The following is a 15,630-nucleotide window of genomic DNA, read 5'->3' as shown; positions in this document are numbered from 1 at the left end:
TAATGTAGATGTGCCTCAGAAATCAGAAGGATATGAACAATGAATCTCTGCACCAACCCTTTTCCTCTACGTAAATGTAGTGGTAGTGCAAGGTAGTGACCATGCAGGTAAATTCAAATATGGGCATCAGAGTTTGCTTTACATATTTTAGGTAAGTTTATGTTTCAAATAAATCACATGATGACACATTTTATAAAATAAAACAATCATGAATGTTTAAGCCAGAGAAAATATTTTATATAGGCCAACCTGAATATTTTATGAAGCAAATAATCCCTCCTTATTTTAATGTAAAAGTAAAATAAAAAGGCAAGTAAGTATTGACATAGTTGTAATGTCCACTGGCTAGTTTATATACTACCGACCATCTCTGAAAATATCTTAGCATGTTACTTTTATGTACAGACTCACAGAGTTCTAGGGCTGGACGGGACCATAGGTGATGTCTGGTCAGACCCAGGCCAGTCCTACATACTCCTGGACAGTGACAGGGTGGATAAACTGGAACCTGCAACCTGTAGTTGTGCTTCAAAAGAATCACTGGTGTCACCTAAGCTTTGGACTCTTTCAAATACTCCGAGGTACACTTCTGAGATCAACTTGGGTAACGAGTTTTTAAAAGTCACATACCCTCCTGCTTGTTATCAGAGACTTGGGTGTTGATGGCTCCTGGTAGTTGTGGGCAGGCAGCTCTCCTCCACAAGTTCCTGCACCTACGAGGACATGGAATATGACCCAGTGAATGGATCAGCTCGTGGAGAGGGTAGGGGCAGTGTATGAGCACTGATTTTAAGGAATAGAAAAAGAAGTTGAGCAGCATGGTAGTCAAAGAGTGTGAATTTCAAGAGTAATATATTAATGTGACTATAAAGCTGTGTAAGTAGGAATGCACATACTACTACAACCTAGCGTCCTTCACATTTGAAGATCCTGCAAAAACATAATGATCCAAAGAGCAAATGCATTTTAAGTATAATGGGATCAAGAGATTATTCAAAGTAGGTTTACATGTACTTCTGTTTATTAGTTAAGAACTAATTTGCATAAATGCCATTACTATGGGACTACATATAAGCAAAGTTGTGGAAGGACAAAGGAAGGAATCCTTTGTCCAGGTTGTTTTTGGAATGGGATGTTCAGATTCGTTATCAATTATTGTTAACAGTGACTACACAGAGCATGTGTAATGTACCAACCAATGGCACTTGTCACTAGAATTCTCCTAGATACAATTTATCTTGCTTTGGAATGTCTTTTTGGAAATTTGCATAACCTCAGGGCCATTTTTACAAATGTCACCTGTGATTATTGAGTATTATGATAAATATTCTGGATTTTTTTTTTAATTTGGGAGGTTTAGGACTCTGTATAAATAGAAATTTAATTAGAATCATTGCTTTTCAGAGTTAGGGGGCATCTATTCCAATCCCTCATCCAAACGTTGACTTTCTGCCACAGCAGCCCTGCGAAGAGGTCCTCAAATCATGGTCACACACCAGCGTGATCAGAGCTTAATCTCCCTCCAGACAGCCCACTCTGTCTCTAGATGGTTCTGACTATTGGTAAATTCTTCCTCTGATGGAGCTCTTGTTTGTTTGCCTTCATCTTCCACCTGTTGGTCCTTATCCTGCCCCCTGGAGCTACTCGGGACAAATCTAAGTTTTGATTTGCCTTCGTTAGAAAATGACTCATTTCCCGACGTTCCCAGATCCTCACTCTGAATCCTCTTTATGCCCCCAGCCCTGGTCTCTTCTGCTGATCCTGAGAGGATGAGATGCTTTGGAGACACCCTCTGACATTCCTGTCCCTCCCCTCTGAATACTCCTCACTTTGTCTCTAGTCTTCTTGAAATGAAGTGCTCAGAGCTGCCCTGTGCACTCTGGGGTAGGCTGTTCACCCCCAAAATGACACCACAGATCATGTGGCTGGCTTCATGGGCATCGTGGCCTTTCAGCTGCTAAAGTAAAGCCTCAAAGTCATTTCACATGTGCCACTGCCTGGCCTCATTCCCTTTCTCCAGTAGAGTCATCATTTCAGAGTCCTTCCAGTTGAAATGTGCAGTCTGTCCCCTCCTAATTGTACACTTAACTGCGTCACCTGCTCACACAGAGAAGAAACTGAACAATTCTTTTATTTCTTAATCTCAAGAGACAAAAATAAGAATGAGCTCTGCCCTTCCTGCTCTTTGTGTTTTGATATGACTATGAAATATCTTCCTGTTAGATTTCTCACGAATGTTGGGGGTTTCACCACGGCAGGAAGGTGGGAGGCAGATGATGGCATGGGACTTGACCATCAGGGCTCTGGTACTCCCTCCCATGTCGGACCCAGCAGCTCTTCTGTCCTTGTGTTTACATATCACACTTCTGCGTCAGAGTTCATCTGAATCCAGGGTTTAACAGTTTTGAAAGTAGAAAATCCTCTTTTCTATTGTTGGGGTCTTTATAGCTCCTGACTGTGGTACTTCATAGCCTCACTTTTCCTCTTAGGTCAGTGCCACCTCAAATCTGAAAAGCAGTCTTGCATTATTTTTCCTCATTTCACTAATAAAAATGTTGCCCATTGGAACCGAAGTCAGAGGCCTGTGGCACACCATTAGGGACTCTCCGCCCCTGGTAACCCTAAATCGGCAGCTAAGGGGCATGAGCATTCAGCCACCAACAAGTTCTAGCAATTGTCCTAACACGAAGGCACATGTTTCTGTCTTGTCCATAGGAGTACAAGGGACTTTGTGACAATCCAGATACACTGGATCCTTTGAAACGCAGTTTGCCTAATCTTTCTAGAGACCTTAAATGAAAAGGAAAATGAGACTAATCTATCTAGTTTCTGCCTGAAAGCCCAGGCTGGCTCTTGGTGGTCTCTGCTCTTTGAAAATTAACCTTAGAATTTAGCTAGCCGTGATGCCCACCTCCTTCTATGTAGTTTAGAATCCCCTTCTTCTCGTTTTTGAAAATCAGAACTTCAAGTGTCGACCTCCAGCAGCTTTTTTTGGTGTACGACATTCTTGAGACAAATTCAATAATAAGGGAACTGGGACCCTGGGCCCAAAGCACTGAGAGCATTTATTTCCCTGGGTGCTTCACCATTTCCCAATCTTCTCTGCTCATCTGGGCTTCACTGTCCTCTCAGTAATATTCTTTCTGGCACTTTTCAGACTGAAAACTAGTTTTCTTGACCAAAAAGATAGGAGCAAGATCAGATATGAGAAATAGGATTTGCCCTTTGTTATCCATCAATAGCACACCTTGCTGACTTATTTTTATTAATACTGAGGTGTCTTGGGTAAAGAAATTTTTGATCACTGTTTTTGGAGTTTTTTTAAAAATAATTTTTATTGATACATAATTGTCCATATTTATGGAGTACATGTGATATTTTGATACATGAATACAATGTGTAATGATCAAAACAGGGTAATCGGGACATCCATTATTTTAAACATTTACCATTTCTTTATGTTGGGAACATTCCAAATCTTCTAGCTATTTTGAAATATATAATGAATTATTATTAACTATAGTCACCATGTTGTGCTGTTGAACACTAGAATTTGTTCTGTTTAACTGTATTTTTGAAGTTAGAGAGCAATCTCATTCTAGAATGAGAGGGAGAATCAACTCTGAATTAATTCCCTCATTTTTATTGTTGTTGACATCACAATAGTCAATTTTACATTTTCAACCTCAAGAGAAGGTATATACATAATAATTTACTTGACGGGACAAGACTGCACATATGTCTATTCATTCAGTAAGTCAAGCATGTGCTAGCATGTGCCAGGTGCAATGCCAGCCACTGGATGTTCATTATGCTGGAATGACCCTAGCTGAACTTCCTCCCAATGGGTGACTGTCATGATCTGACTGGCCACTGCCCTCCTATTGTATTTCACACATCAGTGACTCGGGAACCACACAGGCCATTCACGGCACCAGAAAACGCCGAAGCCAGATACCTTTTGTTGTACAGATGACAAAAGTGAGGCCCAAAGATGGGGTGTGATCTGGACAGGCATTCAGATCCTCTGTCTTTCTCCCTCCCCTGATACCTCCCATCTTACCGACTTGTGACAGGTGGGTGTGCGGTTCTTACACTTGACATGTGGCCCCTCAGCCTTGTCCTTCCCCCGGTGATCACAGTGAGCCCAAGAAAATGAGCTGGGAGAAGCCTGAGTCATGGGATTTAGCAATTATTGAACTTTCCATCCTCCCAGGATGCAGTCTTGTTTTGCAGGTTCTTGGACTGATTCTCAAATGGAATCGTGTCAACTGCCTGCCCCCTTACTTGTATCAGATGCTTGTGTTCCCTCTCCTCTAGGCTCCTGACAGCCCTTACAGTTGCTTTCTCTCTGCCAAAGGTGAAGGCAGCAGGCAGCAAGACAGTGTATAGAGCCAGGGGAATGAGTTGAAACTGGAACCAAGCCTTCTCTGCTCCTCAGACTAATCTCCTTGGGCCCTGCAGAGCCGCGAGCCATGGGAGCTTCTCTCCCTGACCCCCTCGCCTTGGGTTTTAAGTAGGCATCTTGCCCAGACGCCTCACACTCCGCTCCACACTTGGGTGTCATCAGAACCTAGAGATGGGAAATGTCAACCCCCACCAAAGTGTCTCTACTCCGTCAAGGGGTTTTCCTACTGATGAAAGAACTGTGGAAGTCAAGGTTGGGAGGAAGAACCAAGGAAACTAGACACAGATGCCCCAAATCCCAGCATCTAAGCAGTCATTCATTCGTATCCCTTTGAAGAAACCAGCCATGTCGGTTCCTTATTAATAAGATGCACATATTATTCAGGAACAGGAAAAATGCTTTATATAATCAAATATTATTGCCATCAGTATAGAATGTTTGGAAATCAATAATTAAATACGTAATTTAACAGAAACCTGCTTCCAGATGTCAGCTAGCCTGTCAGTGACACTTCCACTGAACTGTCTATCTCTGTCCTCCTTCCCTGGGTCCTTCAGAGAGGTTTTCTTCAAATACTGCCCTTTATGTCCACAGGGCTCTTTCAAGATCTCTTTCAGGGGCTCCCCAGAAAGCCCCCTCCCCTCAACAGCACTTCCTGCCCATTATTTTTTTTTCATAAGGTGAACAGAGGCACCAAGCCCTCCTGACCTCATCACTGCACAGGTGGCAGTGAACCTCTGACATGGGAAGCTTGAGGGAAGACAAGGCGAGTTAGAGAGTCGTGTTTGTGGTTAGAGATGAAGGGATGATAGGAGTGAGAGGCCTTGCTGTAAACTGCTAGGAAACAGGCGAAAGCAGAGGAGATACAATGGTGTGCATCAAAAACAAAATGTTGAATTTAAAATGTAAGTCTTAATTCTCTGCTGGTTCGTATCCACCCTAGTTCACAGTTTGGAAGATTATTGGTTGAGAAACGAAGCAAAATAGTTCTTGTAAGTTACTCGTAAAGAACATGTGAAGGTAAACCTCCTGTGTGGTTTTCTGAGTGCCTAAATAACATTCTCATATGTGTATCAGTGAAGGCTAAATATTGTCTTTGGGTTAAACCAGAGCTTCTCACAGTGTACACCTATGTGACCCTTACTAGAGAAGAGAGTGGATGCGGAAAGGAATGTGGGATCACACCCTTAAGGAACCTGCTAGAAATTTATGGTTCCTTTGAAGCCTTATGTTTTATCTGGGAAAAAGAAAACCTATATGAATGTCACATTTTATGGCATAACATAATCTAAGTTTATTTCATTATAAACGTGTATTAAAAATGCTTAAAATGTTCTATGCTCATATTCTAGAAATATTGAAAGAATAATGTATAACATGTAAATGTAAACATAAATATGTGACCCTAATGAAACCATGTCCCATGTGGTTCAGTCACATAGCCATGTCACGTTTAAAGAAATACAGCTTAAAATCACAGGCCAAACACTGTTAAAAAGATATCCTATTCGTTACCTATTTCTCCTGAAGGATATTAAAAGGGACCTAAATGATATCTCCACTCAGCAAGCAGTGCTTCTCATTTTCCTTTTTCTTTCATCCACATATTACCCTCTCCAAAGTATCGTTTACCATATCTCACAGTTTTTACTTTCTCTCCCACTAAACTCCTTCTTTCTCATTTATTTATTGTGGGGATCTACTTAACCTTTCTAGCAAAGAACTTATCATCATCCCTCCTTTCTGTCCAGTCTTGGTTCTAGGAACAGGCAAAGACAAAATGAGGCAGGGGTTAGGATGGTGGAGAAGGGAAAACTGGACCAACAGTGATGGCATTCTCATTGGTGGGAAGAGGGAGATAGACGTCTCTAAACATTCCCATGTTAATAATTTGTATCTTACCACATATGGATATAAAAATAGAAACATTTTGTTTTCTACTCTATATTAATTGCAGGTCAATGTGTCATTTTGTTCACATATTACTGGATCTTTGGAGGATAATTAGATATTGTACCTATAAACTGATAATAATTATTACTTTCCTTAGTTATAACTATGTCCCATGAATGTGTTAGTAGTAATAGGATATAGCATTTTAACCCAAACTGTGCTTTTTAATATAAGTGTAATATTTTAAGAACAGTCTTTTGGAATACATGCCTATTCTTCTTAAAACTTTAAATGCCTATTCTGTTTTTCTGATGGCACATTTTGTGGGAAATCAGGAAATAACTGAGATAAATATTTCATTTGCTATCAAAGTCATTGTGTGTGAGCCCATGTACCTCTATGACAAGTATTGGTTGGCCTCCCATTGTCTCATTTGAGGAAACTCAAGATCTTTATGCTGAACAAGTGACACTTTCCAAATGTATATGACGAAAATCAAACATTGGATTTTGCTTCATAGTCCTTTTAGTTGAGTGTTAACCATGAAAAGATTGTATTTTATTACACAAACAGATGGAACAATATCATTACTGTTTATTCAAACCAGTTCAAACGTTCATTACAATATGTACTTTTTCATTGGTGTCGTATTATACAAATTATTTGTGACTAGATTAAGACAACCAAATCAGACTTTTCATTATTAGCATTTGTTTCACAGATATTTACATCAGGTACCTACTATGCAAATGGCCCTAAGATAGGTGCTGGCAGGGAGGGGGAGTCATAGATAGATGCTGGCCAAGAAACTAACCCTCAAGGAGCCTAAAAATCTATGAAGCTGATAAAACATTCCCACAAATAATTATAGTACCGAGTAGAAATTGTAAAGTGTCTTCAGAGAAGTTTAGCACAGTGTCCAGAGGATCTGAAGAAGAGAGGGATGACTTAGAGGTGGGAGGATCAGAGAAAGCTTATGGACAAAGGGGCCCCTGGCCTTGGCATTGATGAATGAGTCATATTTGGATGTTTAGAAACTCAAAAGAAGGACATTTCAGGAAAATGGAATCTTAACAAAAGTAGGAAATATTTAGGTCTGGGAGAGTGTTATACTTGGTTGTGCTAAAGGGAAAAGTAGCAAGAGAACACATGGTTGAAAAGGTAGTTTGGGTCATCTTAACACAGGTTAGGGGGCTTGTATTTATTCAGGAAGAGTTAGGGACCCAAGGCAATGCTACACAGACATGTGGGCCAGGGCTCTAGGAGTCTGCCAGTGGAGAAAGGATGAAGGGCATCTAGGCAGAAGGACAGCAGTTATGAGAGGAAGTTGAGTGTCCTGGGAACAGTGAGAAGTTTTTTCATGACCACAGCGCATGGAGAATAAGAGGGGCCATGAGTCAAAGCTAGAAAGGAAGATTGTAGACAGGTGCTGAAGGGAACTACATGTTAGGAACTATTAGGAAGTTATAGATGCAAAGAACCAACAAAGGGTTTATGAATAAGGTAACTCTTTGGGCAGGATGGAGCACAGGGTGGCAGGGGTCGGCAAATTTCCTAGAAATGGCCAGGTTGTAAATATTTTGGATTTTGTGGACCATATATGGTCTCTATTGCATATTCTTTGTTTTTTCTCAAAACCGTTATTAGCTCCTCTGGCCATACAGAAACAGGCATCCATGTGCAGTCCTCTGGATTAGAGTGAGGAGAAAGAAGTGTCAGGTGAACTTGGAAGCAAGGCTATTGTGCAGAAAGTGGAAGGTGGCCTGCGTTAGGCCATGGGGACAGAGACGATGATGAGGAGATGGGTGGGACATATCTGAAGTAGAATTAGTTACTCTCAGTGATGGTCTGGCTGTGAGAAATTAGGAAGAAAAGGACCAATCAGGTGTGATACTGAGGCTTTTGGCTTGAGAGGCTAGGTAGTGGTACTGGTGTTATTCAACACCAAGACTGTGGAAGAGTTTTGAGAGAGGATGAAGTCCATTTGGAGGGTGCTGAGTTCGATGGGTTTGTGGATCATCCAGGTGGATGTGGAGCCCATCAGCTCTGTGGGCCTGGTGCCCACAGAGCCACACGTCCCATCCAGAATGTGTGCTTCACAGGAGCCTGCGAGGTGACAGACTTGAAAGCATGAAATGTCACAAGAGTCCGTAGGCCAGGAAAGAGCTGGTCCTGAGGAACACCAGACTGGCAGCAGGATTTGGAATGAATTGGAAGGGATAGGACTGGGGCAGGAAGACCAGGTAGGAAGCTCTTCCAGCAATCTAGGGAAGAGGAGATGAGTGTCTCACATTGAGTAGTGGCAGTGGAACTGAAAGAAGATGACAGATGGGAAAGCTATGATGGGGCAGAATGACAAGGATGTGGCGCACTGTGCATGGAAGAAGAAAGAGGCCTTCTGTGATCACTGTCCTCAAATCCTATTGTCCTAGGATGATGCTACTTCTGTGTTGTTCTTTTCCTAGTTCTTGTTTTAGAAACCTAGTTCAGTGACTGAAGTACTCACAGAGCACATGATAGAAATGATCTCACACCTTTTCAACTTTTGCAAATATCCCATTTTATAATACAATGGAAGATAGCCATGTCCCACCTGTGAAAAACCTTTGCATATTCTCCATTAACAGTAAAAGGAAATGTAGAAAAAACAGGACTCTTGATGACAGAGTTTTAAAAAATGTAAGATTTTTGAATTGGGACACGTTTTAATCAAGAGCTTCAAAATCGTCTCTTAGCCTAGGAAACCGTCAATCAAGGTAAATTTGCATGTTGCCAGCCTTCCTGAAATTCTTTACACCAAGATCTAAAGTCTCTTGTGGCCTTATTTTAGCAGATCTTCCTTAAAAGTGTGAGTGCCATTGAGATATAGTAACTCTGTGCATCTGTCTCGCCAGTGCATTAGGCTGTTGTATTAAAATACAGATGTAACCACCTCTGTTCACAGTGTGCACCTCACTCTAACACTCAAGATGCTTGGCGGTTAGAATAGAAAGGGCACAAAACCTTTTTTTTGTCTGTTTGGCAATTAACCATTCACTGGCTTTTTTTGTTGTAACATGCACTTCCTTTCTCTTGTTTTCATTCAAGCTGTGTACGCCATGGAAATTAATGTGGAGACAGACAAACAAACAGGAGAGACCAAGATTCTCTCTACATCTACCATTGGCCCAGAGGGGGTCCATCAGAAAGGAGTCAAAGTCTATGATGATGGTACCAAAGTAGTGTATGAGGTGCACTCGGGAGGCACCATAGTAGAAAACGGAGTGCACAAATTAAGCGCGAAGGATGTAGAAGAGCTTATTCAGAAGGCTGGACAATCATGTTTAGGAGGAGGGCACGTGTCAGAAAGGACTGTGATTGCAGATGGGAGCTTCAGTCATCCCAAGGAACACATGCTCTGCAAGGAAGCCAAGTTAGAAATGGTACACAAGTCTAGGAAAGATCGTTCTTCTGGGAACCCAGGGCAGCAGACCCAAGCCCCCAGCGCTGCAGGGCCAGAGGCGAACTTGGACCAGCCGGTCACCATGATTTTTATGGGCTACCAAAATATCGAGGATGAAGAGGAGACTAAAAAGGTGCTAGGCTACGATGAAACCATCAAGGCTGAATTGGTCCTCATTGACGAAGACGATGAGAAGTCCTTGAGGGAGAAGACAGTGACGGACGTGTCCACTATTGACGGGAATGCGGCTGAGCTCGTGTCCGGGAGGCTGATCTCAGACACCACAGAGCCCTCATCCCCAGAAGGGAAGGAAGAGAGCCTGGCCACAGAGCCAGCCCCAGGTACCCAAAAGAAAAAGCGCTGTCAGTGCTGTGTTGTCATGTGACCACTTCTTTCTTCCCTTTTCTCCTGGGCAGCCTCTGTACTCTCCACCACTTACGTAGACCTCACTGTACCACTAACTGCAATACTGTGAACTGGAAGCAAACACCTGCTTTGCCTTGCAGTTGGATTGCTTTGATCTATCTCATTTTTTTTTTCCTTTTCCTCACCTGAGAGACAACGTGCATGTGTGTGCTTCATTCTTGCCAAGAACTTGCTTTTCCTCTAAACCTTTCCTTGTGTCTTCAAGAGTGAATCGATTTCTTACTGCTCAATTGGAATGGACTCTTCATATCCGCCAGTGATATAGTAGCCTTAATTCACTTGACTGCAATTGAACCTATTGGCACCGGGGGTTTCATTTTGTAGTGTGTTCCTGTAATGTAGTCGCACACCACGACGTCCCTGATTTCTCACTTGCCTCCCTTGCGGTGGATTTTTGTTTTTATATCTTGTGTGGCAAAATGCTGTTGGCTCTAGCCGGTTGCTAGCGTAGCCAAAAGTGGACCTTACTTAGTCTGTCCGATCTAGGGTGATGCTTTTTGCTGCCTTACATAAGCTTCCAGATTACAGTATTGTGCATTTATGGCTTTCCTTCTGTTAAAACTGAAATGAAGTTGATGTGAAAGAACCCAGAGCTTGTCACAGCTGAAATGTAGGGACTGATTCCATAACCTGCTTGATGAACCCTTTATATAAGAAGCACCATTTTGAAATTTCTAAGGACATGAAACAAACATTGTTTTAAGCATCAGTAGTGATTGATCTTCAAACTTAGGTGAATCCATGAGCCTTGTTTCTATTCTTTCAAAAACAAATGTAAAATTTTATATTGTTTCTTTTTTCATGGATATTTCCTGATCATGTTAATCTGTTTTCAATGAGGGGATCATTTTGAGAAGTATCTCTGCAGTGACCATATTTCTAAAACAGTTTTTCTGACCTACAGTGGTTGCTACGACGCTCCCACGTCATCATAGATGGTGCTGTAACGCATTAACTGTTCATCTCTTGTGCCCGGTTGATTACAGAGCCTTGCAGCTGTACTCTTTTCTTTCTGTCCCCATGAGAAAGAGAATGTTTTCAGATAACTTCAACATGGAAGTTTATCCACTCTTAAAAAAAAAAAATACTTTAAAATGTAAAAAATTATAAAAGATTAAGAAAGACCTGTCATCTCAACGTTAACAAATACTGATTGAGTAGCACATAGGTAAGCTTTTCAAAGCATTGTTTTTAAACTTCTGGAGATTCCAGAACATCAAAGAATATTTTTTATCTAGACCATAATGAACAGTTCTTGAAATATATTCTTGGCTCCCCCCGCCCCAAAGCAAACAGCCACATGTATAGTAAAACCAAAGGGAAGCAATCTAGTAAAATAAGAATAATATAGTGATGAAATAAAGATATAACATGTTAACTGATTTTAATAAGAGATATCTTAACTTTAAGTTATTTGCCCAAATGTTCATAGCATTGTTGCAAATCATTCACAGAATTGTCTATGTTCCCGTAGATTATATTTTCGAAAAGCATATAATATGATATAACTACTTCAAGTCTAACTCCTGTGAAAAGTAGATGAGAAAAATAATAAGATAGTCTTGAGAGAGTTTTATTACAGAACCTATTAAATTTGACCTATTTAACTTGCTCAGTGCTAAATCTATTATTATTTTTTAATTTCTTGACTTGAAATTATATTTATTCCAATTGGAAAGGGGGAAAATGCTACTTTTTACTTTTAAAAGTTAATTTTTCTCAAATAATTACATTTTAATGAGCAAAAAGTGAGTCATTTTATTGCCAATATGTAAACAAAAAAGTTAAAGAAGGGAAAAATTAAGGAACTAAGTTCTCCTTTTTAAGATGATTCTATCCATGGCTTGGTTTTGAATGGAATTACCTTGAAATCTCAGGTTCGCCAGAGTAGCTGCAAATGCATAAAGCTGCTCTATTATCCAGAAACCTGGTTTTGATGTCTCTAAATCTCACTACTTTCAGATCCATTTTCCTCAGTACGTGGTCGTTTAAGCATCATTTACACATTAAATAAAATGACATGCACATAAACCTATTTACATAGAAGGAGAAAATAGTTTCAATGTTTTGGACAATCTATTATTTGAATGATTTATTTAGGAAAGAAACAATCTAAAAGTTTGCCATAGCTTATCTTTTTTACTCACTTGGCGATTAACCAGCCAATATGAGTTTTTAAAAGCACGGTTAGGCAGTGGAATGGTAGAAGATAGAACCCTTGAGCTTGCTGTTTGATATACAGAATCAGTCTTCCTCAATGAATAATTCCCTGAAATGACCTACCCTTCCATAAGTGAACTACTTACTCATGAAGAAAATGATCTGCACCGCCCACAACACCACACATAAGAGCTAAAAGATCAGTGATATTCCACACGCTCATTCACCAGTTATCATTATAAAGAATAGTGATCAGCAGATTATATGAATGAGGATTCTCTCTACGTATACTTTTATGATTAAAGCATATCATTTAATAGTCTTTAAAGTAAGATGTGTTGTCTTTATTAAGATTATTTGTGGCCACAGTAAATGAAGGCTTATTTGAATATGGCATATCTATTTGCATATGTCCCCTCATTTTCCTGTCATAATGGGGGATTCAGGCTCAGCTAATGCTTTTATGGGATGAGACCTGTAATCCCCCTACAGCAGCATGTTATTACCCTTCATGATGAAAATGTAAACAGACTTGTGATTGTGAACAGTCTGCCTTTCCTGCCACTATTCGCATCTCTCTGTAAAAACTTTATTATGTATGGTATCACACCCTTCAAAAATGCAGGGTATTTGGTTATATAACCAGACTAAAGAATCAGTAATGAAGCTGCAAAGCCATGATCTTTTTTGAGCTAATGATTAGCTGGGCTTTCCTGTAAAGTCATATAATCAGTTCCCTTTTAAATAGAGTGGGGAGAAAAAGGGAAAGGATTGATATTTCATTTGTTTATAAATAGATTTTCAATGGCCTTTAGTTGAAGATTCTTTAATGGATAAAATGACAAAGTTTAACCCCTACATATCCTGAAAAATCTTGAAGACTTGTGTATCTTTGAGTCTTTTTTTTTTCTTTCTTTTTATGTGCAATAAGACAAATTAAGGGGAATTTTTTTTTTTACCTTGTACCTCTTTAACCCATAATTATATTATTTTCCTTGTGTAGGCAAAAAATAATTCCCTCAAAAAAGTGATTTGACAATGTTCAGTGATGTCACTTAATATTGACAAAAAGATACTAAGGAATTCCCTTCTGGCCAAACCCAAAACATGGTTTCCTTAAGCCTTCTGCGCAATCTTAAAATTATTAAAAAGCTTTTAGGAAACTCAAATTCCATTAATTTGTGATTTCTTTCTGAAATGTTAATAGACATGTATTTCCACCTATTCCATTTTACTCCCTGGTGATAAATGTGTTTTTTCCTACATATGCAAGTTGAGTATTTTATTTTGGTTAGGGTCAAGTTTTTATAAAAGGGGGGAAATTATATATATATGGTTCCCTAGAGATGCAATATCATCTCTGGAGCAAAATGTTGAGGCCAAGTGTGAAAATAGCTTATTACTCTTCACTTCCTGCAGATTTTAAAAGACACTCTTGAAAATTACCATTTACTAAATGCTGATGAACCCATGGGTAGCAAAAGAGGAGAGAGGAAATATGGTGATAAAGGCAAAACTCTAACTACCATGCCAGGTCTTCCTTTTTAAGAAGTATTAACCCTGTCAATTTAAAGCACAGATGAACATAGAATATGCACTGAGAAATTTTTGGTTTGTTTACTTAAAATCTAGAAGCTCAGTAGTCTCTGTTCATCACTAGACACACTGGAGAGTTTAACTCACTTAATAGGCCCTTTCCTTATTTGAGAAATAGTCTCATCTCCTGCAATGTTAGGTTACTACAAAAACCACTCTAGAATGAGCAGTTTCACATTGTATTTTTTTTTTTTGCAACATGCACTTTTGTTATTGAAACCACAACTTCTCAGCATATTTAAGACATAGGCTTCAGAAACTTCATAAATTGGCATTTTTTGGATGCTCCTCAGTTTCTTAATCAAGGTATATTAAATTCCACTGATTAGGATAGAACCATAAAAGTATCCTTTGTCTCATTGAACAGTACAACTCAGCAGTTGCAACACAGAGTTGCTGGTATATATCATACAACAACTCAAAGTGATGAGGAAGATGGGATCTTTGATTTCTCCTATGACCAGTTTACCTTCCCTGAGGCCCTTTTCTGGTTTTATCAGAAAAACCTTCTTGCATTTTCTAGGGAAAAAGAAAAATCTTTTATTAGGAGCACAATGCAGTTATGTGTCTGTATTTTCATAGCCTCAGCAAACTTCTTAATAAAATACCCATTTCAATACAACCCCAACTTATTGTTTGAATGTAGAAAGGTATAGAGTAAAGATTGCATCCTGAAAGTTTCAAAGGGAAATTTCACTGGGATCCTTAGACCAGCTCCCCCAATGTAATTTTTATATAACTTAAGTAGGCTTCTGCTTCCCTCTCCCCTCCAGTCTCACATAAGGTCAGAACTGTCGCAAAAAAACTTACTTTCAATGTGAAAATAGAATACGATATTTCGGGGACTGAAGACTTTCTGCATCAAAGATCTGGACAGCCTTAACTTTTGTAAAAAATAATTTTTCAATGTTCTCTTTTACTAAGCAGGAAAACAAAATGTTTCCTGAAATTAATGGCTTTTTGTATTTTGTGACTATTTTCTAAGTTTCTACAGGTTGAGGTGTAAATGCTCCTCTTCTTCCCATATTGCCTCTTAGTAGTCACTGGGGGCTATTTTTTGCAAGTCACTGCATTTTTGTCAAAAGAAAATTATATTTCACACACCATAAAATTCTCCCTAGACTTTCAGGTACTCCTTCTGGAGTGAAAGAACAGAAACACAGAAAGAAAAGAATTACAGGGTGGCTTTCTTTTTTATTTTCCTATGGTTAATGTACTGTATGGTATATCTGTTTACAGAATGTATCTGCCTTGTGATGTTAACAAAATGAATGACAAAAACGAGTTCTGATGTGCCATTGACAGTTTGCCTTAGCATCGCTGTTTATGTTCTTTTCTGTCCTTTTAAAAATCACAGGTTGTATTCCAAAGCTGTATTAACACAACATTCTCTTCCCCACTCCTACCCAGCCTTCTTCAGAGCTGTTAATGTCATCACAGGAGGCTTAAGGCAGAACCTTGCAGGTGTGGCTTAGAGGGGCTACAGTGGGCATAGCTTGGGCCTTACCTCTGCCTTTTATCAACCGAACATGTTTCTATCTTCCCATCTGAGCCTGCAGAGTCACACTCTGACCTTCCTGGGGGAGCCACACAGAGCACATGACCTCCTGTGGCATGTCCTCACAGCCGTTCCCACTATGAGAGAAGTGAACTTGCAGACCCCCTATCTGGGTCTGGGAGCGTATTTTTAAGCACAATTGGCATA

General features: G+C 39.8%; 1 protein-coding gene across 3 annotated transcripts in view; it reads left to right on the top strand.

Moving 5' to 3' along the window:
- The window catches only part of PALM2AKAP2 (PALM2 and AKAP2 fusion), a 307,655-nt gene that overhangs the window by 124,383 nt on the left and 167,642 nt on the right, over positions 1-15,630 (top strand). The window contains exon 7 of one of the 3 annotated variants that reach the window (XM_045562528.1): positions 9,389-10,128. The exons of the other annotated variants lie outside the window; for them this stretch is intronic. Coding sequence (XP_045418484.1) covers positions 9,389-10,128 — 740 coding nt within the window. Of the gene's footprint in view, positions 1-9,388; positions 10,129-15,630 lie in introns of those variants that run through there. 3 annotated transcript variants of the gene reach the window in all.

Source organism: Lemur catta, chromosome 10 (assembly GCF_020740605.2).
Source record: "Lemur catta isolate mLemCat1 chromosome 10, mLemCat1.pri, whole genome shotgun sequence".
NCBI lineage: Eukaryota > Metazoa > Chordata > Mammalia > Primates > Lemuridae > Lemur > Lemur catta.
Note: the sequence above shows the minus strand (reverse complement) of the source record. Positions and strands in the feature narration are given on the sequence as shown.